Source organism: Eschrichtius robustus, chromosome 20 (assembly GCF_028021215.1).
Source record: "Eschrichtius robustus isolate mEscRob2 chromosome 20, mEscRob2.pri, whole genome shotgun sequence".
Taxonomy (NCBI): Eukaryota; Metazoa; Chordata; class Mammalia; order Artiodactyla; family Eschrichtiidae; genus Eschrichtius; species Eschrichtius robustus.
This window is the reverse complement of record NC_090843.1, coordinates 52,892,263-52,917,100: the sequence shown is the minus strand read 5'-3', so window position 1 is coordinate 52,917,100 and position 24,838 is coordinate 52,892,263. Positions and strand designations below refer to the sequence as shown.

Sequence of the window (24,838 nt, the reverse complement as noted above, 5' to 3'; positions counted from 1 at the left end):
AATAGTGCTGCTGTGAACATAGGGGTGCATGTATCTTTTTGAATGCTAGTTTTCTGCATTGTTCTTAGTTTCCAGCATTTAAGTTTTCACCTACAATCTTGCTGAGCTGTAATTAACTCTTGGCGTTGAGATTGACTGTGCATGGCACAAGACACTACAGACTTAGCTTCACAGGAATGCTTTTCCTTCATTCATTTCTTAAGTACCAAGCGCCTACATAACTGTAGTTTACTACATAGGTTAATAGAGCTCAGCCTATAAAAAGAAAAAACTAGATACTTAAATAGGAGCTTGGGTTGCTATAGATATTATGATGCCACTTTAAAAACAGAAACTGAGAGTGCTAGTAAGGATGAGAATCGTAATATTTTTAAGGATAAAGTTACCAGAAAGGATGAAGGCATTGTCTATGTTTGTGTGCCAAGGTGTGTCTACGAACAAACCTGCTCTCACACCAAGAATTCCTTTCAAAACCAGTGAAAACACACTTTGAAAGATAATCTACAATAATTCAAATATCAAATCACTTCTGACTTATTAAAAAATGAGGTTTGTGAAAATCTTAACATTGAAAATGCTTATGATAAGTGAAATATTAATATTCAAAATTAATTTAAAGGGAGTTCCCTGGTGGTGCAGTGGTTAAGAATCCACCTGCCAATGCAGGGGACTCGGGTTTGAGCCCTGGTCCGGGAAGATCCCATATGCCGCAGAGCAACTAAGCCCGTGCGCCACAACTACTGAGCCTGCGCTCTAGAGCCTGCAAGCCACGACTACTGAGCCCACGTGCCACAACTACTGAAGCCCACGCGCCTAGAGCCCGTGCTCCACAACAAGAGAAGCCACCGCAATGATAAGTCTGCTCACCACAACAAAGAGTAGTCCCCGCTCACCGCAACTAGAGAAAGCCCAGGAGCAGTGACAAAGACCTAACACAGCCAAAAGTAAATAAATAAATAAATTTTAAAAATTAATTTAAAGCATGATCTCAATGAAATATATAATAAATGCATATAAAGAAGACTGGGAAGAATTCTACTAAAATGTTAATAATCTGAGAGTAATATCTCTCAGTGGTGGCATTATTTGATTATTATTTTCCATATTGCACAGGTTTTACTTTTTAAAGTATTACTTTTATGACCAAAAAACTAAAAAAAAAAAAAAGAAAGAAATCATATGAGTTAAGTAAAGTAAGCAAAATCAACCTTTTATGGAATTACTTATGAGACATGAAGACACTGAAAATTGTTGACCTGATGATTTAGGAAGGCAGCTGAATTTGTTCACAGCAATTTGCTGGTTCTAACTCATTTCAAAGGTAATTTCCTTAATGGATCAACGTCCTTGAATACTTTTTAAGCTTGTAGGACTCACTCTACTTTTAGTTAGGTGTAGCCATCGGCAAACAAGCAAATTTTTGCATTTATAGCAAAGGAAACGCGTTTGTGAAAGGACTTTGAAAAAACATAGAGCAATACACAAAGGCAAGCACTATATAATCAGCTCTTTGTGTAAATTACGGTTTTTATTGACAGGGATCATTATCACTGTGTACAAAAGCAAAGACTTTCCTGTGGTGTGCAGCTGTGGCCACTGTTTGCAGAAGCCACGTGCTTGGGTGTGACTGTGCTTCGCTCACAGTTTGCTATTGCAAATAGTCCAGGATAAAACTGAGGAAGCTGCAGTCTGGAAGCTGGCTAAGGCAGGCCTAGGGCATCTTCAACCCAATAGATGTTTATTGAGAAGCTTACCAGCAAGTAACTGTGCCGTGGGGATACCAAGAGAAAGAACAATAATCCCTGGCCTCTGCCCTGCATATAGTTTTTTGTTGTTTTTTTTTTTTTGTCTGTGCCAAGTGTCATGTGGGATCTTAGTTCCTGGTCCAGGGATCGAACCTGTGCCCCCTACAGTGGAAGCGTGGAGTCTTAACCACTGGACCGCCAGGGAAGTCCCTGCCCTGCCTATAGTTTACATGTATTTTTGAAAAGATTTCACCTAATTCTCACAGCCACCCTGTGAGTTAGGTAGAGGAACCCCCATTTACAGGGAAGGGTAGGTAGTTTTCTCCATGTCACACAGCTTCTGAGTAGCAGAGCCAAAACGGGCACTCAGGTCCTCTACTCCTAACCCTGGAGCTGAATGCCATGGCTGCCTCCTGGATAGATAGGCCCCACCTGCCCATCAGGAGCATTCAGTCTGGAGGGGAAACACAAATGCAGGTATCAGCGAAAGGTGTTGATCAGGTGTTGTTACTGAGTGCAAAGTACAAGAGAAAAAAAAAGGAAGGCAGCTAACTTCCTCCTGGCCACACTCTGAGTCCTGAGAGCAAGCTGCCTCCTTGAAATGCTGTCTGGCTTTTGCTGATGGTAGCCCGAAGGGAGTGATGTTCCATTAACGGCCATCACTTTCTTTCTCTTTGTCTGCCTCATTTCATCTTTCTCTACGTCTTACAGCCCTTTTCCTCTTGTTCGCTTGTTGTGAATTCCAATCTCTGGATCCGTATCTCTATGCCTATTTTCCTGTGTTGAAGGCTGTACCTTGGCCTTTTTATTCCCTGTATCTATCTCAGTCTCTTCCGGTGGATCTTCTTTCTGTGCTGTATCTTTCTCTCCATGTCTCTTCCCATCACTTCATTTCTCCTTTTCTCCTTGCTCCTGCTCTGTTTCTGCTTCACCTGTCCCTAATGCAGAAAGGAAGTGAGGTTGGTTCTAAACAAAATAATTTTCATTTCAGAAGTGTTTCATTTTCTCTGTTATGACTTTTAAAGTAGATGAGTGGATGGAGACCTCCAAGTTCTCTTTCGGTTCAGATGCTCGATGTGAAGATGTTTCATGTGTGAATCTCAACCTTTTTTCTGATAGATGCAAGGTAGCAGCCCACACATCACATATCTTAATGATATTCACTTGAGTATTCTCAAAGCATTCTACAAGTAAATATGGAATTTTCAATTTAAGGTTGGAGAAACCAGGGAGCAGACGTGGGGAGAGTCGTGTATCTTATCCCCTAATGGTATCCAGATTGGGATCTAAAGGAATGGAAGAGATGGGGACCAAAAAACAGGATCATATACCTCAGTGGCAGAAGAAACCACCTAGAAACCCCACCACAGCCCTCCCAAACTGGGAGCTTTATTAATTCCCATTCAAGGGGTGTAACTCTGATTTGGTAAATAAGTCTTAACATCCAGTAACCCAAGCTCACGCCTGAAACCCACAAAGGAAGCATAATCAAAACCTCCTTAAATCCCAACCCTACAGCATGAAGTAGTTGAAATCACCCTGGAACATGAATCAGCAGTCCAGGGTCCTAATTTGAGACTTGCCACTTCGTAGGGTGGCAATTCAGTTTACCATTTGCATCCAAGTTTCCTTATCTATAAAATGAAAACAATATGTTCACCTACCTCACTGGGTTATTTTAAGAACCAAGTGAGATAATATATGTAAAGTGCTTTGAAAAATTATAAAGTTATATATAAATATAAAATGGTGTTAATAGCAGCATCAGAGCCCATAAACTCCACTCCACACATTTATATTTGTGGGTAAACAATTAGGAACAGTGGTTATTAATCAGAAACCACATTGTGAAAAAGAATTATGTACTCTCTCCTTGCTTATCAAGTTTGAAGGCAGAATAGTCATTAAGCACATTGACCTTGAAGGCAGAAAATACTGAATTCAAATCCCAACTCTGCTACCAGCAGTGTGACCTTAGCAATATTTTAGTTGCTTTGGGTCTCATTTTGCAGACACACACTCACTCACACAGAGTGAGGACAACAGATTTTTCGTGAGGAATCAATGAGATAACTCATGCAAAATGTTGGATCCAGTACCTGGCACATAGTAAGTACTCAATAAGCATTAGCTTTAAAAAGTATCAAACATTTCTTGAGCGCTTGCAATGTGCCAGGTATAACTTAGGAAACGGAACAAAAAGATTCTGGGGTTTTTTTTGTTGTTTTTTTGGGGGTTTTTGGCCGCACCAAACGGCATGCAGGATCTTAGTTCCCCAACCAGGGATCGAACCCGGGCCTGGCAGTGAGAGCGCCTAGTCCTAACCACTGGACCGCCAGGGGATTCCCGACATGGTCCTGTTTCAAGGAAAGCGCATACAAATAAAAACCAACGTGCTCACTACTCAAATGCAAAGGCAGTTTAGAAAATGAACTTATAAACCTGCCTGGAGAGACAGGTAAATTGAAACCTTCTTTCAGGAGGAAACATTTGACTCAAGACTTCTGAAGGGTGAGTAGAAGTTTGTGTAAAAAAAAAGCTTGATGCTTTTTGACTTTATCGTTTGCCCACTTGAAAAGCCAGGGCTCACTTTATGCTTGTTGCCCTTCTGGTGATTCAACCTAAACATTTTGGTGACTTCATGAGCATGGTGTTGGAAACTGATTTTACTGGTTATTTTCTATGCATGAAACATCTGTTGTTTTGTTTTCATTTCATAGACTCCTTAAGAGCTGTACAAACGACTTCTTGCATAGGGAGTAGATTGATTCCCATCACTGAAAAGTACTGGCATCCTTGATGCACGTTGCTGATCCCTTTAAGAAGAGAAGGCAGGGAGGACTTGTGACCACTTGTCCCTCTCTGGAAAAGCTGGAGCTGGAGGTGACTGGGATAAAGGGGTAGGGAGTAGAAATTGCAATGCAGAAGGATTTGTTGTTCTGGAGAGAATGGAAGATAGCTGTCCTTTACCCTCATGCAAACGTGAATGTACAGAAAGCTTTTTATTTGCCAGATATCTTGCTACCAAATTGAAGTATCTTTCTCATTTCACCAAGGGTGTTACCGGTGAATTTGGGAGTTAGAGATGTTGCCCTAAGTGGAAGAAATATCAGACTTTTCTTTGGGTTTTCTGCTTCCTTAATGTTGCTTCCTAAATCCCTCACCTTAACTACATATACGAAGACGTTAAAAGCTGTGTTTACATCGGCTTCTACACCAGCAACTGCCATGTTAGAGAAATTTAATTGACATTTAAAGAAATAATCTGTTACCTTATAAAAGTCGTAGAATCTTAAGAATTTTGAGCTGGAAGAACCTAAGAGAACTTGTAATTCAGCTTCTTCATTTCACAAATGAGGAAACTGGCCCAGGGAGGCTGAGCCCAGCTGCTCCAAAGTACTCTTATGGGGCTTTGGTTAGCATTTTGCATGATGGTGATTTGAAGAGATGCACAGTACCTTTCAATTGCTGTAGACATAAATGAATTGTCTTTCCCCCCACATTTGTAAGCTGAGGAAGATACAGACCAAAGTAAAACTCTGGCAAGTCCGAAGAGAAGAGAAGCCAGTAATACTGAAGTTACTGTATTGGTGCCATGTGACTGGTGCTGAGTGAAAATGATTCGATTCCGCCCACCCAAGTTCAGGGCATTTGGCCCGAGAACTTTGAAGTAAGGACGACGCTGTCAACAACAACAACGAAACAGTCACCAAGACGGGACAGCATCTTGACCCAAAGCCTAGAGACAGTACTGCAGTACCACGGAAAGTCTGCAGCCGTGAGATTCCACCTCGATGTGTGGCTGGAGAGAGAACTGCTGGATCGATGCTCCTCTGGAGAAATTTCGGCGGTTGGCAGGACGTGGAAAAGCCATCTCTGGCCGGCAGAAAGACCATTTCCTTAAGCCTCCCACTTGGAAGCGAGAGTGCTTCATAGATAAGTCAGGCGGGCAGACGGCCTCAAGTCCACCCGCCCTCTCCTTCCTTCGCCGGGAGAGACGCCCACCGCCCTGTTTGCGCCGGGCCACGCCCCTGCCCCGCGGGCTCACCCCACCCTACTAGTCGGGGGTCTAGACCCGCAGCCTTTTCCTACCTGGCCCCCTCAGGGCCTCGCCCACCCGCCCGCCTCGCCCGCCTCGCCCGGTGGGCAGGTGCGGGGCAGTTCGTCAGCCAGGCGGGTCCCCGAAGAAGGGGGAGGCGTCCGCGGTGACGGAACAGAAGCCCCGAGAGCCTCGGCGCTTCCTCCACGGCCTCGGCCCGGCGGCGGCCACTCGCGCGCCGCTGGTCGGAGGCGCAGCGTCCCCTCACTCGCGGCCCGGCGGGCAGCAACTCCCGCTGCCGCCTACTCGCCGGCCGGGAAACCAGGGGAAGCCTCGGGGCCCAGGGGCGGTGGCGGCGAGACCCCGCCCCGCCCGGCAGGCCCGCTCCTATCGCGGTCCGCGGCCTGGTCACGCGGGGAGTGGCGCCGCGGGCTCGGGACTAGCGCCCGGCGGCTGCCGGAGTCGCGGCGGGCCGGGGCCGGGGCCAGGGCCTGGGCGGGGGGCGGAGGGTAGAAATAGGGGCGGGCGGGCCGCGTCAGTCCCGGAGCCGCGCGCGCGGAGCCGACCGAGCCACGCCGAGGGCGCCAAGCTAGGCGGCCGAGCCCGAGCACCCATGCTGCTGCCGCTGGCCTGGGGCTCGCTCTTCTTCCCGGGGCTCTTCGTGCTCTGCACCTGGGGGCTGCGGCGCGCGCGGCCCGCCTGGACCCACAACGACTGCGTGCTGATCAGCACCAGGTACGGGGCGAGGCCGCGCCGCCGCCCGGCCACGCGCCCCGGCTGCGCCCGCCCAACGCCGAGCCCAGGGCGGAAAAGGGGGGCGACAGGAAGCGAGGGGGCCGCCTCCCGGGTCCTCGCCCAGTCCACGGCGCGGGCCGGAGCGCTCCGAGGACCCTGTGCAGCCTTCCCCCGGAGGGAGGGAGGCGGAGGAGGGTGGAGCGGGAGCAGGCTGGAGGGTGGGGGGCTGCCCACGCTGATGAGGACCGGGAGGGACGTCTCCCCGCTGCTGACATCTGCCAGCTGCTTTGGGAGTCGGGAGCGCGGCGGCGGCCCTACCGTTTTCCTCGGCGCCCTCTCGGCCTGGGGAAGTCAGGTTGAAGAGTTCTGGCTTCATGCTGTCCATAGGACTGGACTGAGCACGCTTCCCGTCCCCCCTCCCCCCTTTTCTCTTTTCTGTCGTACGTTAGGCTGGTTTCTTCAGTGCAGGCTGTGTTGGCCACCGGGTCTGGGATCATCATCATCCGCTCCTGTAGCCACGTGATCACCGACAGGTAACATCTATTGCCAGGTGAAAGCTACACAGATCACGGCGCTGAACTTTTTCGAAGCTTCCGCATTTGAGTGGCTCACGGGTCCTAGTTCTTTATCAGCATGTGCCGTCAGGCAGCTGATTAATGGGTGAAACTTGGGCACCATAACTAGTTCCCTCCTCCTCTCCTCGTCTCCTTCAGCATCGCCAGCTTAGGACAAAGTAAACTGAAGAAATGCTAGGGCATGACAGAGCCTGAGTCTGATTTAAGGTGGCGTGTTAGAGGACAGTGTGGTCCAACGATCCAAGTTCTTTATGCGATAGATAAATGTGAAAATTATTCAAAAGTGGAAGTATGGCTTTTGGTTCTTTTAAATGATCTCCCTGGGGTTCTGCTGTGGAGCATTCATTGGCCAAGATAGGATGTGTGGTTAGCAGAGCCCTGCTATGGAAAGGAACAAATCCACCACCCCTTTCCTTACAAATACTGCTCTTGTCTTTCCTCTGAAAGATGAAGGTGATGAAGAGTTTTCTGGAGCTTTCAGAAAACTGACTCGAATGGGTGTGAAAGTTCAGTCCACAGGCAGGACAGGAAATGTGCATTCAGTGAAACAAATCATAGCGACCAGGCTGGTCTACTTTGTATAGTATTTAGACCTGGGTAACAGTGGTGTGCCCCCCACCCCCTTTTAAAGCCATCCTTTTCACCTGTCTTCCTAGAATCACCCTTTCCTCCTCACAGTTAAGTTGAAGAGCAATTGTCATATGTGCAGGGAAAGTTAATAGCCTTTCCTGATCCCTTTCTCATGTTGACTCTATTAAGTGTCCTGGTTTTCACCTGTTGGGAATGGAATGGGAGGGGAGCCTGAGAGGGGCATCTATCTCACTGTGGCCTGCAAATTTAGTGCCTGGCTCTTATTTGGGATTAACCCTGTCATCACGATTTTCGTGCTTTTCTTTTGCCTTTTTTTTTTTTTTTTTTAGAGAAAACCAGTTATTGGCGATGAATTGTAGATGCTGAGAGAAGATAGGTCAAGTGACTTTGATTGCATACACCAAAGACTAACAGCATTTTCTCAGCTGGGTTCAATTTTTATTTTAATTGAGCATTTTCTGATGGTGCAGCAAGCTCCCTGACTGACCCCAGTTTGTCAGGTCAAACTTGAAACCTGCCTCCTTTGCAGAGATTAAGCTAAGACAAATGCAGCCCCACGGCACTTGAGGGCAAACAGCAGGCAGCTGCTACACATTTCAGGAAGAGGTGTGCACACAATTAACTTTCAATTCTGTAGCATGGTTGTGTTCTCCCCTCAGAAGCCATGTGTCTTAGTGGCTTGAGCATGGTAGCAAATCTAAGTTTGGCTTTTAGGGTCCTCCTTTTGTATATCTTTATGCCTTAGGTTCATCCTCTGCTTGCAAAATAGAGACAGACACCACCTTCTGTGCCCTCAACTTACATGGATGCACAAGGATGCTCTAAAGGCACCTAATCATCTGAAAAAAAAAAAAAAAAAGCTTTTTGGGGTTTATAGTCTGTACATCCAAATATTTTTCTATTCTATGTCTTTTAATTTTAGGCCTTCATATAGAATGTCTGTAGGTAGGAGGGGGTGTCTATGAATCTTCCCAAACTATCTGCAGGGTGTGGTGCGGGGCCAGGGATATCATCAGCTCCTTAAAGAGACCCAGATCTGTACAAGGGCTCAGAGTCACACAGCTCTAGGCAATTTCTCAATGTAAGCGCTTCCTTTTTTTTTTTTTTGGCCACACCGCTGTCTTGCGGGATCTTAGCACTTACATTTAAGTAAGTGCTGATACTTTTTACATTTAAAAGGACTCTCAATGGGAACTGAGAGGAACCTGGCGGTCCAGTGGTTAGGACTCCGCTCTGACTGCTGAGGACCTGGGTTCAATCCCTGGTCTGGGAACTAAGATCCCACAAGCTGCGTGGTGTGGCCAAAAATAATAATAATAATAAAAGTACTCTCATACTTTTAACTTTCTAATCTTCACAATAACTTTGTCAGGAAAGTAAGACAAGGATTATTATCTTTTTTTTTTTTTTTAATTATCTTCATTTTATAAAAAAAGTTAAGGTCCAGGCTAGTGCTAGCTAAGATTATAATCCAGATCGCTTGCTGGTAAGTCTTCAGGGAATTCAACTAACAGCCACAATTTCGCATCTCATTGAATTGGTGCTGTGTGCAAAATTTTAAAACCCTAGGCTCCACTCAAGGGGAGAGGTCAGTTATATTTCAGATGAGTTTTTATAAATTTATTTATTTATTCATTTATTTAATTTTCGGCTGCATTGGGTCTTCGCTGCTGCACGCGGGCTTTCTCTAGTTGCAGTGAGCGGGGGCTACTCTTTGTTGCGGGGTGCAGGCTTCTCATTGTGGTGGCTTCTCTCGTTGCAGAGCACAGGCTCTAGGCACGCGGGCTTCAGCAGTTATGGCACACGGGCTTCAGTAGTTGTGGCACGTGGGCTCTAGAGCACAGGCTCAGCAGTTGTGGCGCATGGGCCTAGTTGCTCCGCGGCTTGTGGGATCTTCCCGGACCAGGGCTCGAACCCGTGTCCCCTGCATTGGCAGGCGGATTCTTAACCACTGCCCCACCAGGGAAGCCCCAGATGAGTTTTTAATAGCTCTTCATAGTTGTTTTACTTTGGAATTGCTTCAAGAAAGCGATGGAGACCACAGATGGGCAGTAGAATAAATATTGCATCTTTTTGCCTCATTGGAACTTGGCTAATTAATTTACCTGAATGTATATTAAGTTTGCCATTACTTGTTTGCCTATTTCACTGCTTACTCGTTATTTAGTTTTGCTGTGGTAAGTGTGGAATCATTCAGGAACAGAAATGTGAATGGCACTCTATATTCCCAATGTTGCAGTTCAGTGGACTGGCTCCTTAGGTTAAATGAAGAAAAGGTTAAAAATACAGATTTGAGGTCCTGGGCACACCATGTGTAGTCTCTGAGGCGTGGAGCCCTTTATAAGCACTGCAGGCGATTCTGATGTTCAGGTAGTTTGAGAACCATAAAACTAAATGGTTTCTTCTACCTAACACATGGGCGCTTGATAAAACTTTGCTGACTTAGTCTAATCCTTCCCAGGATAGTACATAATTTCAATTTAGATTTTTTTTTTCATGTATATTTTCTGTAGAGTGACTATTTGGGGAACAAAATTTTGGAAATTGTAGAGACTTCCCTTCTAATCTGCTCTGGGACAGTGATAAACTATCATTTTGACTCAGCAAATATTGATTCAACCCCTTTGGACAAGTAAATGGGAACATTGTCTTTTGTCTTAGCTTCTCTTTTGGTATCTATTTACTGTAAGGTAGTCCTTGAGCTCTGGGCTCGTTTCCAGAGATATTTTTCTTAATGAGTGAAACTGGGTTTAGCCATAGTATTGTAGAGAAAGTGGCCAGGGTTACTTCCTGGAAACTCCCTAGAGTGGGGTTGCAAACAGATGCAAGAGTAGTGCCCCAACTATTGAGCAACTGAGTAGGTTAAACTGGAAATACTGGGTTTGGGATTTGGGTCACTTTCCAAACCTGTTTCTTGGTGGGTCTGTTGAATCACTGGTAGAGATATCTGTATCAAAGTCAGCTTATATCACAAAGTACCAGAAAATCCATTACAAATGAGTAGCTAAACCAGGCAAATAGTGACGGCAAGTCACTGAAACACATGGTGCTGAATGAATCCTTGCTTTCTACCTTTGACACTTATGAGTTTGCCCTGTAATTTAGAGAAAGTTGTTCACTCTCCTTGTCAGCTTCAGCATGTTCATTGTAAAGTATCTGGAGTAAAAACAGCTGATGAAGTACAAAGCTGATGCAGATGTGTTTAAGAAGAGGCTGGCTGTGAGCCTTCATAACTGATATCCATAATTGCTTCTTGGACCACCCATATGCTTTCTTTCAGGCACTGGCTTGCCCGAGAGTATGTCTGGTTTTTGATTCCATACATGATCTATGACTCCTACGCCATGTACCTCTGTGAATGGTACCGAACCGGGGACCAGAGCAGCAAACATACCCTCACCATTTTTCGAAACTTCCTCAGTAAAAACCGCCTCATGATCACGCACCACGCAGTTATTCTGTTTGTCCTTGTGCCGGTCGCACAGGTAATGGCCCCCCAGGACAGGCACCAGTAGGTTCAGCCACTCGTTTCTCCTGTTGAACTGGGTGTCCCAACCGTCTGACTGCCCCCTTTTCTTCCCCTTTCCTGCTGCCCCCACTGCCCTCCTGCCAGCTGCTGCCACAGTATAGAAAGGAATTAAATCTGAAATGTCTGCGATCCTCTTTACTGGCAATCCCCCAGCCCTCTGTGATACCCGAGCATTTGGCAAAGGTTCTGCCTTTAGTTCATACAATATAAAACCAATATATAATACAAAACAACATAAAAATTGTTTTAAAGAAATGAGAGTAGCTCTATCAACTGGTTATTTGCTCTGATAGTGCCCAGAGAGGGCTGTTTGCATTATTCTGATGTCACAAAAGCACAGACTCTCAAAGCAAACAGCCTCATAATTTCTCCCCAGATCCATTTTTCCCCATTAAAAAAACTCACCCAACAAGGAAGAGAAATGGGAATGCAGAGGGGAGACTAGTAATTCCCAAGTGCCTACCAGGTGACAGGTGCTTGATTTAAAAACTTGTAGCTTGGGGACTTCCCTGGGGGTCCAGTGGTTAGGACTTCACCTTCCAACGCAGGGGGTGCGGGTTCGATCCCTGGTCGGGGAGCTAAGATCCCACATGCTTCACGGCCAAAAAACCAAAACATAAAACAGAAGCAATATTGTGACAAATTCAATAAAGACTTTAAAAATGGTCTACATCAAAAAAAAAAATCTTAAAAAAAAATTTGTTGCTTTCTAATAATGATTAGAAATTATTAGAAATAATTGGAAATGATAATTAGAAATTATTAGCCCTATACCATAGATGAAGAAACTGGGGCTCTATGAGTTTACGTACCTCACTCGGTGGTACTAAGAGACAGAACTGCTATCCCAATACTGCTTTCTTTCTTTTTTTTGGCCGCGCCTCGTGGTTTGTGGGATCTTAGTTCCCCAGCCAGGGATCGAAGCTGGGCCACAGCAGCAAAAGTGCCGAGTCCCAACCACTCGACCGCCAGGGAATTCCCTATACTGCTTTCTTGAAAGGATAAAAGAAGAGGTAGAGTGCATGACATTCTTTAATAAGTCTCTCTTGATTGTGTTGGGACCCTAACATCAGGCATGGGGCCTGGTGCATATTTCGTGGAACTGAACTGGCTTAAGTGCCCTTGGCATGACTAAGTTGGATACCCAAAAGTGGGCTGCAGAGTTCCTTTTGGCTGACACTGAAATTCTAGAGAAAGCTCAGTGTGTGATGCAGTTGCCTCTGGACCATGAGGATTCCAAGCGCCACTGCTATGGAGGCCGCACAGTGTGAACTGGTCTGCACTGGCACGTTTAGCACTTCCATTTCCCTGCATGTTGCTCAGGGTTACCCTTTTCAATAGCCCTAGTTAGAATTTTCCTTCCGGTGGTTCCTTAACCTCCATTACTTACTTCCCTTTTTCCTCTTTTCCTCTGCAGAGGCTTAGGGGAGAGCCTGGGGACTTCTTTGTTGGCTGCATCTTCACGGCAGAACTGAGTACTCCGTTTGTGTCGCTGGGCAGAGTTCTGATTCAGGCACGTATGAAAGGAGTGGCAGAAAGAGTGCCGAGGGAACAGACTCTGCTTCTCCTTGGCAGATTAGGAGGGTTTGGAGAAACTCCTTTAGTGCTACCAATAGTGGGGTAGGAGACCCTTGAACAGACTTAAAGGTCAGTTGGTCTTTCGAGCCAGTGGGATTGAAAAATTGTACATTTGATTCAAATTTGATCCAGTTCTTCATATATATTTTTCCTGGCCACAGAGTTTCTCTAACCCACCATTCCTGTGCTCCTGTCAGCTGGGTGGCTTAGATCAAATTTCACATCACTGTTGGAAACAATGTGAGGCTCTATGCATATACAAATACGGCAGTGTTCAATCATCTTTTCTACAAGTGTCGGAAGAGGAGACGCTTGGCCTGTCCGTTGTGGGACTCAGGCTAGTCATTCCCTGAAAGTGATCCTGTGTTCTCCTTCCCTCTTTTGCAGCTAAAGCAGCAGCACACCCTGCTGTACAAGGTGAACGGAATCCTCACGCTGACCACCTTCTTCTTATGTCGGATCCTCCTTTTCCCCTTCATGTACTGGTCCTATGGCCAGCAGCAGGGACTGCGCCTGCTCCAAGTGCCGTTCCACATTCCTTTCTACTGCAATGTGGCCAACGCCTTCCTCGTCGCTCCCCAGATCTACTGGTTCTCTCTGCTGTGCAAGAAGGCAGCCCGGCTCTTTGATGCTCCCCCAGCCAAAAAGGATGGTTAATTGCTCCATGAGTCAGGCAGTGAGGGCGCCTCCTCCTCTCAGTATTCCCGTGGACCAAACTGCAGATTGTGCCCTGGGTGGCCTCAGCCTTTTGGGTATTGATAAGCAGAGGGATTTGAGTTTTTCTAAAGAATATTCCTATCAATCACCTCCCGCTTCTAACCTGCCCCTTTTGCAAAAGCACTTTTTTCTTAGTAACAACTATTGGATCCCCTCAGACCTCCACTGGCAGCAAGGTGGTTTTAATGCGAAGCCCAAGGATCCTTCCCTGGGTCTTATCTCAAGGGCTCTGGAGGTAGAAGCACGGGGTGTGGAGATAGGTGGACCAAGGAGATAAGGAGCTGGGCACCTGCCTGCTCTTCGTATTGGCGGCTCCCCACCTTTCCAGCCACTCAGGGTGTGTCCACACATACTGGGCCAGCAGAAGCAAGTGATGACTTGGTTCTTGTGATGTTGGCCTGGGAAAATCGTTGTGGGTAGGTAGTTTTTTTATTGTTTACTAGATAACCTGTTGGTCCTTTGCCTCATCCTTTCATCCATGTGCCAACATTGAATTCTCCTGTCTACCGACGTCTGGTCAGAAGTCTCACTGGCGGGGTCGGGTAGGTGGCAGGGATGGGAACCTGAAGCACCTGAGTAGGTAGGAAGGCCAACAGGTCAGCACCTCTGCAGGCTGACTTGGCTAGACCAGTGTCAAACTTGTGAGCTTGCTGTCAACAGTCACAGATACTATTCCCTTTTTAGCATGTCCCTCAATCCCAGCTTTCCCCATATCCACATACACAGGATGCTCTTATTAAAAACTATAGGGGTAAAGTGAAATGATGGCTACCGAGCTATTCTCTGGGTAACCCCACTCCTTGACATTGTCCTTTTCCTATGAAGCAGAACGGACTGCTGTATTCGAAACCATGAGATCTCTCATCTAGACTGCCTCCTGATAAGCCAGAGCTTGTGGTCCAAAGTCTGTTCCTATCTGACTTAACTGCCATTTAGCCACAGAAGGCTGGAGAGCAAGAGTGGAAGTCAGCCCTGGCCAAATTATGTTCTGTGGACTGACTCCTTCACCCACCATTTACAAATAGGATCCTCTGGTGCCAACACTAATTGTTCCTGAACGACAAGGATGGGTTTTAGAAACTGCTACCATGAAGTTTTTTCCCAAGCAGTAGTGAAAAACTAGATTTTTAAAAGTGCCTTTTAATTCACTGTTGTCTGTGAACTTTTAAAGTACTGAGTGTGTAACAGTGTCTCATATTTTGACTATTTCAGTCTTTCATGGGTGCCATTTAAAAAACAAAATGCTGTTAATTTTTTTTTTTTTACCGTTTTGTTTACTATCAGTATATCTTTATAAATCACCCCTGTGGTGACTAAATTGCACTAATATTTTTGAACTTATTCTCATTTGTGAAATATATCCATGCCGACTTCTGGTAAGACCTGTCCTGTGACCAACTTGAATGGCCGCTGTGTGCTACTGTTTCTGTTCTGTGTTCTTCTCCGTGTAACTGGCAGAGGTGGGCTGTTGCAGGGGAAGGGGGTGTGTGAATGCGTTCAGCCTCCAGCAGAGCCTAGCTCATACCTCACTCTAACATGTTTCTGTAATTCACGGTGCCAAGAGTACACTGCAGAGTTCTAGAGTTCTAGCCCAGCAGTCACGTAACTTTAGGCCCTTTCTTCTCTTCCCAGGTGAATCCCAACTAGGAGTCAGGAGGCTGGAAACCCAATTGTAGGCCGCAGACAGAGCCAGCCCACTTTAGGTGGCGGGGAGGGAACTTGAATACTGCCTTACTGTGATGGGGGGTATGGAGCTGTCCTTCCTTGCCTCCCAATTAAACACTTCACTAACGAGTCCTCATGGTTCTGGAATATATCCTGGGCACGCATTTGCACACACCATTCCCTGCTCCCACATGTTCTTCAAAACGGTGACAACCGGAACTTCCCTGGTGGTGCGGTGGTTAAGACGCCATGCTCCCAGTGCAGGGGGCCCGGGTTCGATCCCTGGCCAGGGATCTAGATCCCACATGCATGTCACAACTGAGTTCGCATGCCGCAACTAAAACAGCCGGCGAGTCACGACTAAGGAGCCCACTTGCCACACTAAGACCCAATAGATAAATAAAGCAAACAGAAAAACAAACCAACCAACCCACGACAACCCACCCAGACAGAAGATAATTACACCCATCCTTTAAACACATCTCTGCTGTGGTTACCAGACAGTATCAGCACAGCCCCTTTGAGATGCACTGAATGGACAGAGTTAACACTGTGGGGCAGAAGTCCTCGATTCAGAAGAGACCCATTTTCCTGAGGTCACTGACCTCCCTCCCGCCCACCCAACATTTAATGTTCTTGGTCCAACCCTCTCCTTTTACACTGGTTGCAGGCCTTGTGGGCACACAAATCACATGGCCAATTGGTAGCAGAAAAGAGTCCTTTTCCTAGTTCCTGCCCTTTCCAAGATACTGCGAAATGACTCTTAAAGAGAGTTTCAGTGCAACAGAACACACGTACCTTGTAATCTGTCCACTTGGGTGGTTTCACCTTTAGACTTATTTGCCAAATTCTAGGGTGGAGAAGTCCAGTGATGAACGTGTTCCTCCCGGCTTGACTTGATCTTCAAGACCGGCTGAGCCCAATTTCAGAGTGTACTGATGAGCCTAGACTATTGATAAGAAAGTCTCAAAAGAGGCAAGATAAAACTTAAAAGAGAATTTTATTACAATTTGTATGTTACAAATACCTAAGAAACTATTTTCTTTACAGTGTTGTCAGATTTTTGGGCTTGTGTACAATTTCACATAACCGAAACATTTGTGTTTTTCAGCTGTAGCCCCCGTAGACCCGGCCAAGTTGAGGCCCAGCTGTTTTCTGACCCACGAAGGTCAGAAGTTGCTGATCTTCTGCAGGAGGGTCTGGCGCCGCTCCTCGGGGCTAACGTTCTCAGCGATGGACTTTAAGAAGTGCTGCTCATTTACTTTCTGGAGCAAGGAGCTGACCGAAGGGTTGGTCTTGCTCAGGGTTTCGTAGCAGGTGAGGATCTCCAAGGCCAAAACATACAGTGGTTCACACACCTCCTGGTGGAGCATGGCCATGATGTGCAGAACGTGACAGAACACCTGGGTGTAAAAAAACAGGGTTTCCTGGGTCAGGTCCTGCTCTTGTCCTTGGGCCCAAGGGCCAACTGACTGTGTCAACCGAACGGAGTCCAGGAGGTTCGTCAGGCTGTTGCAGAGGAGCTTGACCACATGGCTCCAGCCTTCCACAGGGAGCCAGTCATGGCAACTCTGGCTGCAGAGAAACTGGAAAGCTCTCAGCAAGAGTACGGAGAGTTGGAGCTCCTGGGCAAAGGGCTTCAGGTTGAGCAGAGGGACAAACTGAATATACTCCAGGCTGTAGGGGACATGCAGGAGCTGCGTCTCCAACAGTCTCCTGGTCAGCTGGTGAAGGCACTGCCACTCCTGGGGGCTGCACCACGGCATGAGCTGCACCAGGGCCACCAGGAAGCCCTTGCTGAACAACCTGACCTCCTCAGGGTTGCCCACATCCACCACCAGCAGGGCGAGCATCTGCTCAGAGATGCCACTGGAGATGGAGGAGCACTCCATCCAGGCCAGGAGGCCCGTGCCGGGCCCATACCTGGGGTGGGCCTGGCAGGTCCACTTGTCCTCAGAAAGCTTACAGATCTCGAAGAGCGTGGTTGGCACCTCACACTTGAAGTGGCCCCCAAAGAAGCTCTGCAGCCTCAGGCCCACAGTCCAGTCCAGCAGCTCCAGCTTCCGGTGGAGCCAGGACAGGGACTTGACCCAGGTGTCCGGGGAGAAGTTCTCGGCGTTAGCCGACACCACCTCACAGAGGCGCTCCAGGATGTGGATCACCAGGTCCTTCCCGTCCAGGGAGAGGCAGCGCTTCTCCCTGGGGAGCTGCCAGTATCTGCTGAAGCCATCCAGGAGCTGGCACAGGCTGAAGATGAGTGGGAACGGAGAGCAGGTCTGCAGCCAGTATTCCTCTAGACACGTGTTTGCTTCCAGAGTCTGGATGAAGATCCTCAGACTGAGGTCCACCTCTTTGACATCGAGCATCAGGAAAGGCAGGACGAATTCCTTTAGCACCTCATCTGGCTCGAGAAGAGCAGCGACTGGAATCCCTTGGGGCTTCACAGGACTCACCAGGCATCTCAGGAGCTCCAGAAACTGCTTCTCTTCCCTGGGTGTAGAGAACTTTGTCCAGACTGTTTCTTTGAGGCAGGACACCACGAACGTGGTGGAGGGATTTGGACCCTGCTCTTCCGTGAACCTGAGGGCGGGGAAGGCGGTGAGAATCTGAGCCAGGAACCTGTGGGTGCCAAGGTTGACCACGGCCATGCTGCACACTTTCTTCACCGTGCTCTCTGGGTGCAGAATGACTAGGCGGGCCACAGAAGCGATGGCCTTGGCCAAGCCCTGTTCAGAAGCGCTCTGCGCGAGCTGGTTAAAAGTCGTGTTGAGGTCTTCCTGAAACCCCTCCAAGTGACCCAACAACTTCTCAGAGAGGCCCTTGCGCCCCCAGGAGAGCAGGACGCCCGAGAGGACTTTATTTTTATCTGGCAGCGAGAGGTGTGCATGACACTCCAGGATCAAGTTGATGACCTGTTTGATCTGGGGTCTGAGGACAGCCCTGTCTGTCGCGCTGACGTCCATCACTGCTTCCAGCAGCTTTAACACCAGGCCAGGCTCCCGGAAGAGAGCCCGGCTGTTGGCCAGGCAGGCCAGCCACTCATCCGAGAAGGCCCACTTCCTCTCAGAAGCGAAAATGTAGCACATTTCCATGTGCCGGTCCATCTTCTGCTCGATGATGGCCATGGCGATGGAGGCAGTGATGTCCTTCTCGAAGCCCTTGTTCTTCAGCACCCTGTTCGTGTCCCTCAGGAAGTCCCCCACGCACTCCGCCAGCTCAGAGGCCACCTGCCTCTCTTCCTTGGACAGGCTAGTGGTGTCCAGGTAGAGCTTCAGGTGCTGGCTGAAGGAGGTCAGGCTGTCGCACAGCCGGTAGCTGTCGTAGCTCGTCCCCTGGCTGCCGCTGAGCGTGGCCTGCAGCTCCTCCCGCCACTCCCGCAGCAGGCTGTGCAGGGACTCGAACCCCACAAGGATCGTCTCGCTCGGCAGCCTGGCCAGTGAGGTCAGGCTGATGTCCCGCTCTGCCTCCTTCACCTTCTCTGCCAGTGCCTGCTGGTGATATGGGTTCTGGGTGTCCGAGTTCCACACGGAGATCACCGTGGCCAGTTTGTCTAGATACACAGTGGCGGACACTTCCTGGGGGTCGTCCTCCATCAGTGCAAACACGGTCAGCATGTCAGCCAAGTTGGCCAAGGCGCAGCACCTCATCCCAGGGCACCGGATCCTATCCTGGATTTGCTTCAGCCCAGTGAGCAGCATGGCCAGCAGCGGCATGGTAGGACACACATCCGGGTCAGACTTAAACCTCTTTGGAGGGTGGGAGAACTCATCTGAAGAGGACAGGTACTTATGGGCCATTGTCCGGAACTGGGAGAGCAGGGGGTCCTGCTGATTGCCCTTGTGCTTCATCATTTCCCACCAGACGTCGAGGAAGAAGGCCACATCCTTTGAAGAAGTGTCGATAGTCATGTGCTCCAGAAAGCGCTCTAGTTCTGCACGGCAGACAGTGGTGGGCAAGGCCATCAGGAGCTGGATAAAGAGTCCGGAAGCTTCCAGGGACTTGAGCAGCTCAAAGAGCACCGTGTGATTGATGGTGGGAATCATGTTGCCCACGGAGAAGAACACATCTTCCTGCCACAGGGTTTCAGTGTCAGAAGGTGTGATAGGGTAGGGCTGCAGAGCCTTGGCCCAGATGATGATCAGAGCTTTCTTCTTCCAGGCGAAGGGCTGGGAGCAGGCGGCGGCAGAGGAGATCTCCCTCAGGGCCTCCACAATCGGCTGCCCGACATGCTCCCAGTCAGACTTGGTCAATTCTGCCAGTGTTTTGGGGCGGAACAGCTGCTCGGCCAGCAAGAAGCCCCCATGCAGAACAGTCATTTCTTCACAGATATTCAAAGGTCCTGCACAGACAGAAGTCCAATAGGATAGAATGTGGTGAAAAATTTTCAGAACAGCAAGCAGAGGTTAGAGGGAGAGGCAGCAGTTGGTCAGCGGGCTATCATTATTAGGGTTAGAGATGAAAAGGGTTCTGAATGAAATCAGTGGGAGAGGGGGAAGAAGGGATGGTTCTAGGACCTGCTGCAGAGCTGAAGTCAAAGGATTAACCTGAGGAATAAAAAAGGACTCCCAAGCTCTCTAGCCTGGAACTGGGAAGACAATGGGCACTACTGCAAACAGGGAAGACGAGAGATGTGCTTGGAAGGAACACTGATACGTTTTGGTCATTTGGAGTTTGAGGTAGAACATTAAGGTAGAAACGTCCTCCAGCAATGGAAACACGGGGCTGAAGCTCAGGAGGAAAGTCAACCTTGAAATGTGACTCAGGGAGGAGCCTGCCCAGAGGCAAGGCCCTCCAGCAAAGGATGGGCCCGCAGAAGATTTGGGGAAGAAGGGCTGGCTGAGAGAGAGAAGGAGAAAGAGCGCAAGGGCAGTACCAAACTACAGCGGCCACCAAGTACAGACGGCAGGACTTGACAATTGAGCTTCTAAGTAACGATACAGACTAGGAAGGGCATGGACCAGGACTGCCTGCACAGCAGCACTCAGACAAGCCCTGCTTCTCTTTTTTCTCTTAAAGCCTTGTCTTGGAAACAGATTTCAAACGTTCTGCCTTTTGGGGAAACAGTTCAATTCCCACAGCTCTTTCCATCAAAGAGAATAAGCTACTAATGGTCCTGGTTCTCTGGTAGAAGCCAAGAAGTAGATAGAAAAAAATTCTGTACTAGATTCAGAAAAGTCCTTCTTCAGTGAGCCCTGAGTTGACATAGACTTAGCAAGGAGGGCATCTTGGGATGTTTAATTAGACATGGGTTTAAATCCTAGCTCAGCCATTTAAAAGTGGTGTGATCTTGGACAGATTACTTCTCTGAACTTCCGTTCTGCATACGTGGGGATAATACAGACTTCACATTATGACCGTCAGGATCAACTAATACATACAGTCAAGCCCTTGGCATTGGGTCCACACCCACTGTTGGCTTCCAATCCCATCTCCCAGGGCTGTTGAGGGTTAAGTAAGATATAACAATTAAGAATCAGGCTACAAAGAGCCTAAGTGCTCGATAAACGCTGGTTCTCCCAAACCTTTCCACTGTTGCCAGGACCAGAATCTCGTCCCTATTCTCCAGCTCAGAAACAGGACACAGGTCTTTCTTAGGTATATTTCCTTTGGCCCAGAAACTAAATCATCGTACAAACATTGCTCACTCTTCAATGTTCCTGACTCCTCTCCCTTTTCCCAGGGCCCCTTCCTCAGTCCCTCAGGCCCCCAAGAACACAATTTCCCCATTTTCATGGGCCAGGAGACTCTCCTGCCCCTTCCTCGGGAACAGCACTCCTGTGCAACCCACTGGTGAAGGCGATCCATCCTGGTGCCCAGTGGCTGAGGCAGACTCCCAGGAAGAGCCAGGTTGCTGAGAGGTCTCCCTGGGGGTTCTGGCCCTTCTGTCTGGTTCAGGCTGCTCTCCCCGGGCCCCCCAAAAGGCTCCCTTCTGACTCTGTACATTTAATTTGATTGCTCTACCTGCTCAGCTGAGATGTTTGGCCCCCGAGACCCACCTTCCAGAGACAGTAAGTATATACTCATGACACCTGAAGGAGTAAGTCCCAGAAGCAGTTAATGGCTGGGCGAATCCCAAGCGTTTTATCACGAATGGTTAACTGGCGCTTGTGAGTGCCCGCTCCTTATGTTTAAGCGCTTACTCTGTACCAGGCACTGTGCTAGTTGGTATGTGTATCTTTTCATCGTCAGATCAACCTTTTGAGGACCATTCCTGTTTTAGAGATGGAAACATTAAGACTCAAACAATTTGCTCAGGTTGTAAGAACTACAAAGCGGTGGGCTGGGACAGAGATCACCACAGCTGCAGGGCTCCAAACTCTTCCAACTCTACCCTTCCACCACGGACGAGCTGGCTGGGGACAGGGACCAGAACATTTCTCAACAGCCTACTAATACTGGCACATCTTGGGGAGCCTCACCCCAGCTGTCCCAGAACAGCCTCTTGGTCTTATGCCCTTAAGAGCACATCCAGCAGCGGGGGAGGCTGGGCAAGGAGCCGCCGATTTATACCAGCTCTCCCCTCCCTTCTCCCAGACCTGGCATCTGGAGAATCAAGACGCACGTGCCACCTCGGCTGCTGCAACCCGTGCCCACAACTGCTGGTCTGAAGAACGCTAGCCCTGCCCAAGGCACCGGACTCGACACTGTACACACGTGACCTCAGTGAAAACTCCCCCAAACTGTGAGGCTGATACGGTATTATCATCCCCGTTTATCCACGAGGACCTCAAGAGCGTCAGACGCTTGCTCAAGAACTTAGTAGACGTTCAATAAATGAGATCGTTGGGGATACGGGATTCCCCGGGGCGCCGCCGGAGCCCGGCCTTTTCCAAAGCACGTGCCCGAACCTGTCCACTCTCGCGAACGCTAACTTCACATCCGCTGGCCTCTTCACGTGGAAAGGGGCCTGGAGCCGACAAGAGGCGAGCGAAACGGCGGCGGGCTAGAGCCCGGCCCCCCCCGACCCCCGGTCTCCAGGACACCCCCGCCCTCCCAACACCCTCCCCGTCCCGGAGGTCTCCCTCAGCCCGGGCCCGCTCAGCACTGCCTGGTCGCCGGTTGCGGAACGCGGCCCACGCGAGCCGAGGGGAGCCGAACACCCACCTAGATCCATGGCGGCGACGCTGGCTGCGGCGCGGGTCGCCCCTCCCCCGCCAGGCCGCGAGGGTGGTGCAAGCGTCACGGCACAATGGGCGGCCCCGGGGGGCGGGACAATGGGCGGCGCCTCGGCCCCCGTCCTCAGTCTCAGCTCGGGCTCTGCGCGGACCCCAGTATACCTCCGCCGCTCTGCGCGCACGCGCGGTCCCGCCTAAGCGCCCGCGGCGTCGGGACCGCCAGGCCCACAGCTCCCCCTATCAGCTCGAGGCCTCTAACTAGGCAACAGGCAGGTAGCCGCGCCTCCATCCCACAGCGTGCCCCGCCCCTCCCTCTCCCCGGGGCCCAGGCCCCAAACGACCGCCCCCTCCCAGCCCAGGCTCCGCTCGGCCGCGCGTCTCGGCAGTTCCCTGCTTCCTGGGCCCCAGTCTGTCCTACCTATTAGCTCCGTCCCTGGCCCCGCATTCTCCCGCACCCAGTAATCCCCGATTCCTCACACCCCCGCCACAGTTCACCCTCACTGAATGCCCCTACCCAGGCTGCCCACTAACCCGCATGGACTCACCGCTCCCTGAGAGGCTTCCTCCCCCGCAGCGGGTCTCTTCCCATCAACTCTTAACCATAAATTTCAGTGGCCGACGGGGAGTCCTCCTGAAACTCTCCGAATCACAAGGACATTGTGGGACAGGTGAGATGGGCAGAAAGTCACATCTAGGAGCACTAAATGTCCCTGGCTTTAATAATTCCACTCAGATGTCAGACAAACATGGATTTCATACTAACTTTCCAGGCTAACCTAGAACTCCACAACACAGGCATTCTAAATCTCTCTGGATTTAAACCCAAGAGATATTTGAACTTCAACTTAATATGCTAGGACCACAACCCCTCAAGTCGAAAAACAAACTGACTACTCTGAAAACACAACTCTGGAGAAACTGAGGAACTTCGCAACTTCATCTGCTTAAAAACACCACCTTGGGCAAAACTATCTTTAAACCTTGTTTTGTAGCTGATTATACCATTCCCAGAGATGGGAAAGTAGTAACTTTTGGTTTAAAATTACTAGCTGCCCTGTGCAGAGGTAAACTTTTGGATTGCTTGATAAAAGGCCAAAGTGGTACAGTAAATGGTTTTAGGATGAATAAAATATTAAAGACTGCAACAAAGGAAAAATGACAGGCAATGAGAGAAATAAAAGGGGGCTGATATCATGAAGCTAAAATGTCCCAGGTAGATAAACAGCATTCAGTTCTCTCATGTATAGCTGTACATTTAAGAGAAAAATTGGGGGTATGTTGCAACATAAGATAAACAGATAAAGAGGAATCTGACATGTGTTTAGTACTTACATAAACCACTTATTTTACTGTAACAAACTTAGAAGGCCACATCAGGGACTTCCCTGGCGGTCTAGTGGTTAAGACTCCGCCCTGCAATGCAGGGGGCGAGTGTTCAATCCCCGGTCAGGGAACTAAGATCCCACATGCTGTGCAGCACGGCCAAAAAAAAAACAAAGGCCACATCACAACAGCCTAATACAGTGGGGGAAGTACAGTTTCTTTTCAGGAGAAAAGAAAAGTACAGTTTCTTTTCAGTATTACCAGAGATAAACATCAAGAATTAATAATCTAATTAATTAATTAGAAAATCTGAGAATTAACAAATCATAGTCTAAAGAAGACAGAGGCATTTACTTGATTATTCAAAATTCATATAATAATTTCCCCATGCATAGAAAAAAAAAAGTGAACCAACTGTCTAGAGGAGGAACATAGCTTGATTTGCTTTGAAACTCACAATTGCTTCCCTAAGATAATTTAAGTGGAATGAAAAGTGCTGTGGAGCTGGGAAAGAATTTTTTCCTCTCAGTGAAGGTAAGATAGCCCTATCAGAAGGTGAGCTGAAACTCACTCTGAAATTTCCATACCCTACCCTGCCAGCAAGGGAGAACAGCAGAGGCTATGATTTACAAGTAATTTCATGTATATTGTACAGGAACTGGTATCTTCTGAGTCAATCCTTTCCAATTTCATCAGTTTCTTCCCTATAGTTTGAACCTGGCCACCACTTTAAATAATGAGTTTTACAGGTTGGTTGTAACAGCTTGATTTCAGAAGCATAATTTCAAAAAACATTTCATAATAACTATGCCCAACTTAATTCTATTTCCAGTGATTAAAATTGATTTGTTCTGCAGAATCAAATAGAAAACAAGAAAATATTAAAAAAAAGATTTTCATGCTGAAGAAATCATCTAATCCATCACTAAAAATCTAACATGGTCTCTTCTTACGAGGATTAAAAGAAAGAGAAAAAAAAAATATATATATATATATAGAGAGAGAGAGAGAGAGAGAGAAACTAGCACAGAGCCAGGTGTGTAGCAACATAACACATTAGATCCTTTTGTCTGTTCGCTCTGGCTACTCAAAAATTTAAAGCAAAGAATGTGGGAACGTTAACCAAGTCTTTTGGTTCAAGGCACAAAATTTCTTTAAAAGTTTTCATTGGTCAAGGCCTGCCAGAGTAAGACATTAGAACAGCATACTGTCACCAGGTACTGGAA

General features: G+C 48.3%; 2 protein-coding genes across 3 annotated transcripts; one reads left to right on the top strand and one right to left on the bottom strand.

Moving 5' to 3' along the window:
- Positions 1-6,279: 6,279 nt before the first annotated feature.
- TLCD3A (TLC domain containing 3A) lies at positions 6,280-15,304 on the top strand. The gene is made up of 5 exons (XM_068530120.1): positions 6,280-6,519; positions 6,969-7,052; positions 10,966-11,170; positions 12,632-12,727; positions 13,180-15,304. The coding sequence occupies exons 1-5, from the start codon at positions 6,398-6,400 to the stop codon at positions 13,447-13,449; spliced, it is 777 nt and encodes a 258-aa protein (XP_068386221.1). The 5' UTR covers positions 6,280-6,397; the 3' UTR covers positions 13,450-15,304.
- Positions 15,305-16,155: 851 nt separating this feature from the next.
- On the bottom strand, positions 16,156-24,628 carry GEMIN4 (gem nuclear organelle associated protein 4). Of its 2 annotated transcripts, none has more exons than XM_068530115.1 (2): positions 22,835-24,628; positions 16,156-19,513 (listed from the first exon to the last, which is right to left on the bottom strand). In XM_068530115.1, the coding sequence occupies exon 2, from the start codon at positions 19,488-19,490 to the stop codon at positions 16,344-16,346; it is 3,147 nt and encodes a 1,048-aa protein (XP_068386216.1). In that variant the 5' UTR covers positions 19,491-19,513; positions 22,835-24,628; the 3' UTR covers positions 16,156-16,343. The 2 variants fall into 2 exon arrangements, with proteins under 2 accessions (XP_068386216.1, XP_068386215.1); XM_068530114.1 differs by lacking the exon at positions 22,835-24,628 and adding an exon at positions 22,279-22,554.
- Positions 24,629-24,838: the final 210 nt, after the last annotated feature.

Excerpts from the sequence above, each read along its gene's own strand:
- TLCD3A (XM_068530120.1), top strand. The coding sequence starts at position 6,398 with ATGCTGCTGCCGCTGGCCTGGGGCTCGCTCTTCTTCCCGGGGCTCTTC. Across the intron at positions 6,520-6,968 it reads TGCGTGCTGATCAGCACCAG|GCTGGTTTCTTCAGTGCAGG; the intron begins GTACGGGGCGAG and ends GTCGTACGTTAG. Across the intron at positions 7,053-10,965 it reads AGCCACGTGATCACCGACAG|GCACTGGCTTGCCCGAGAGT; the intron begins GTAACATCTATT and ends GCTTTCTTTCAG.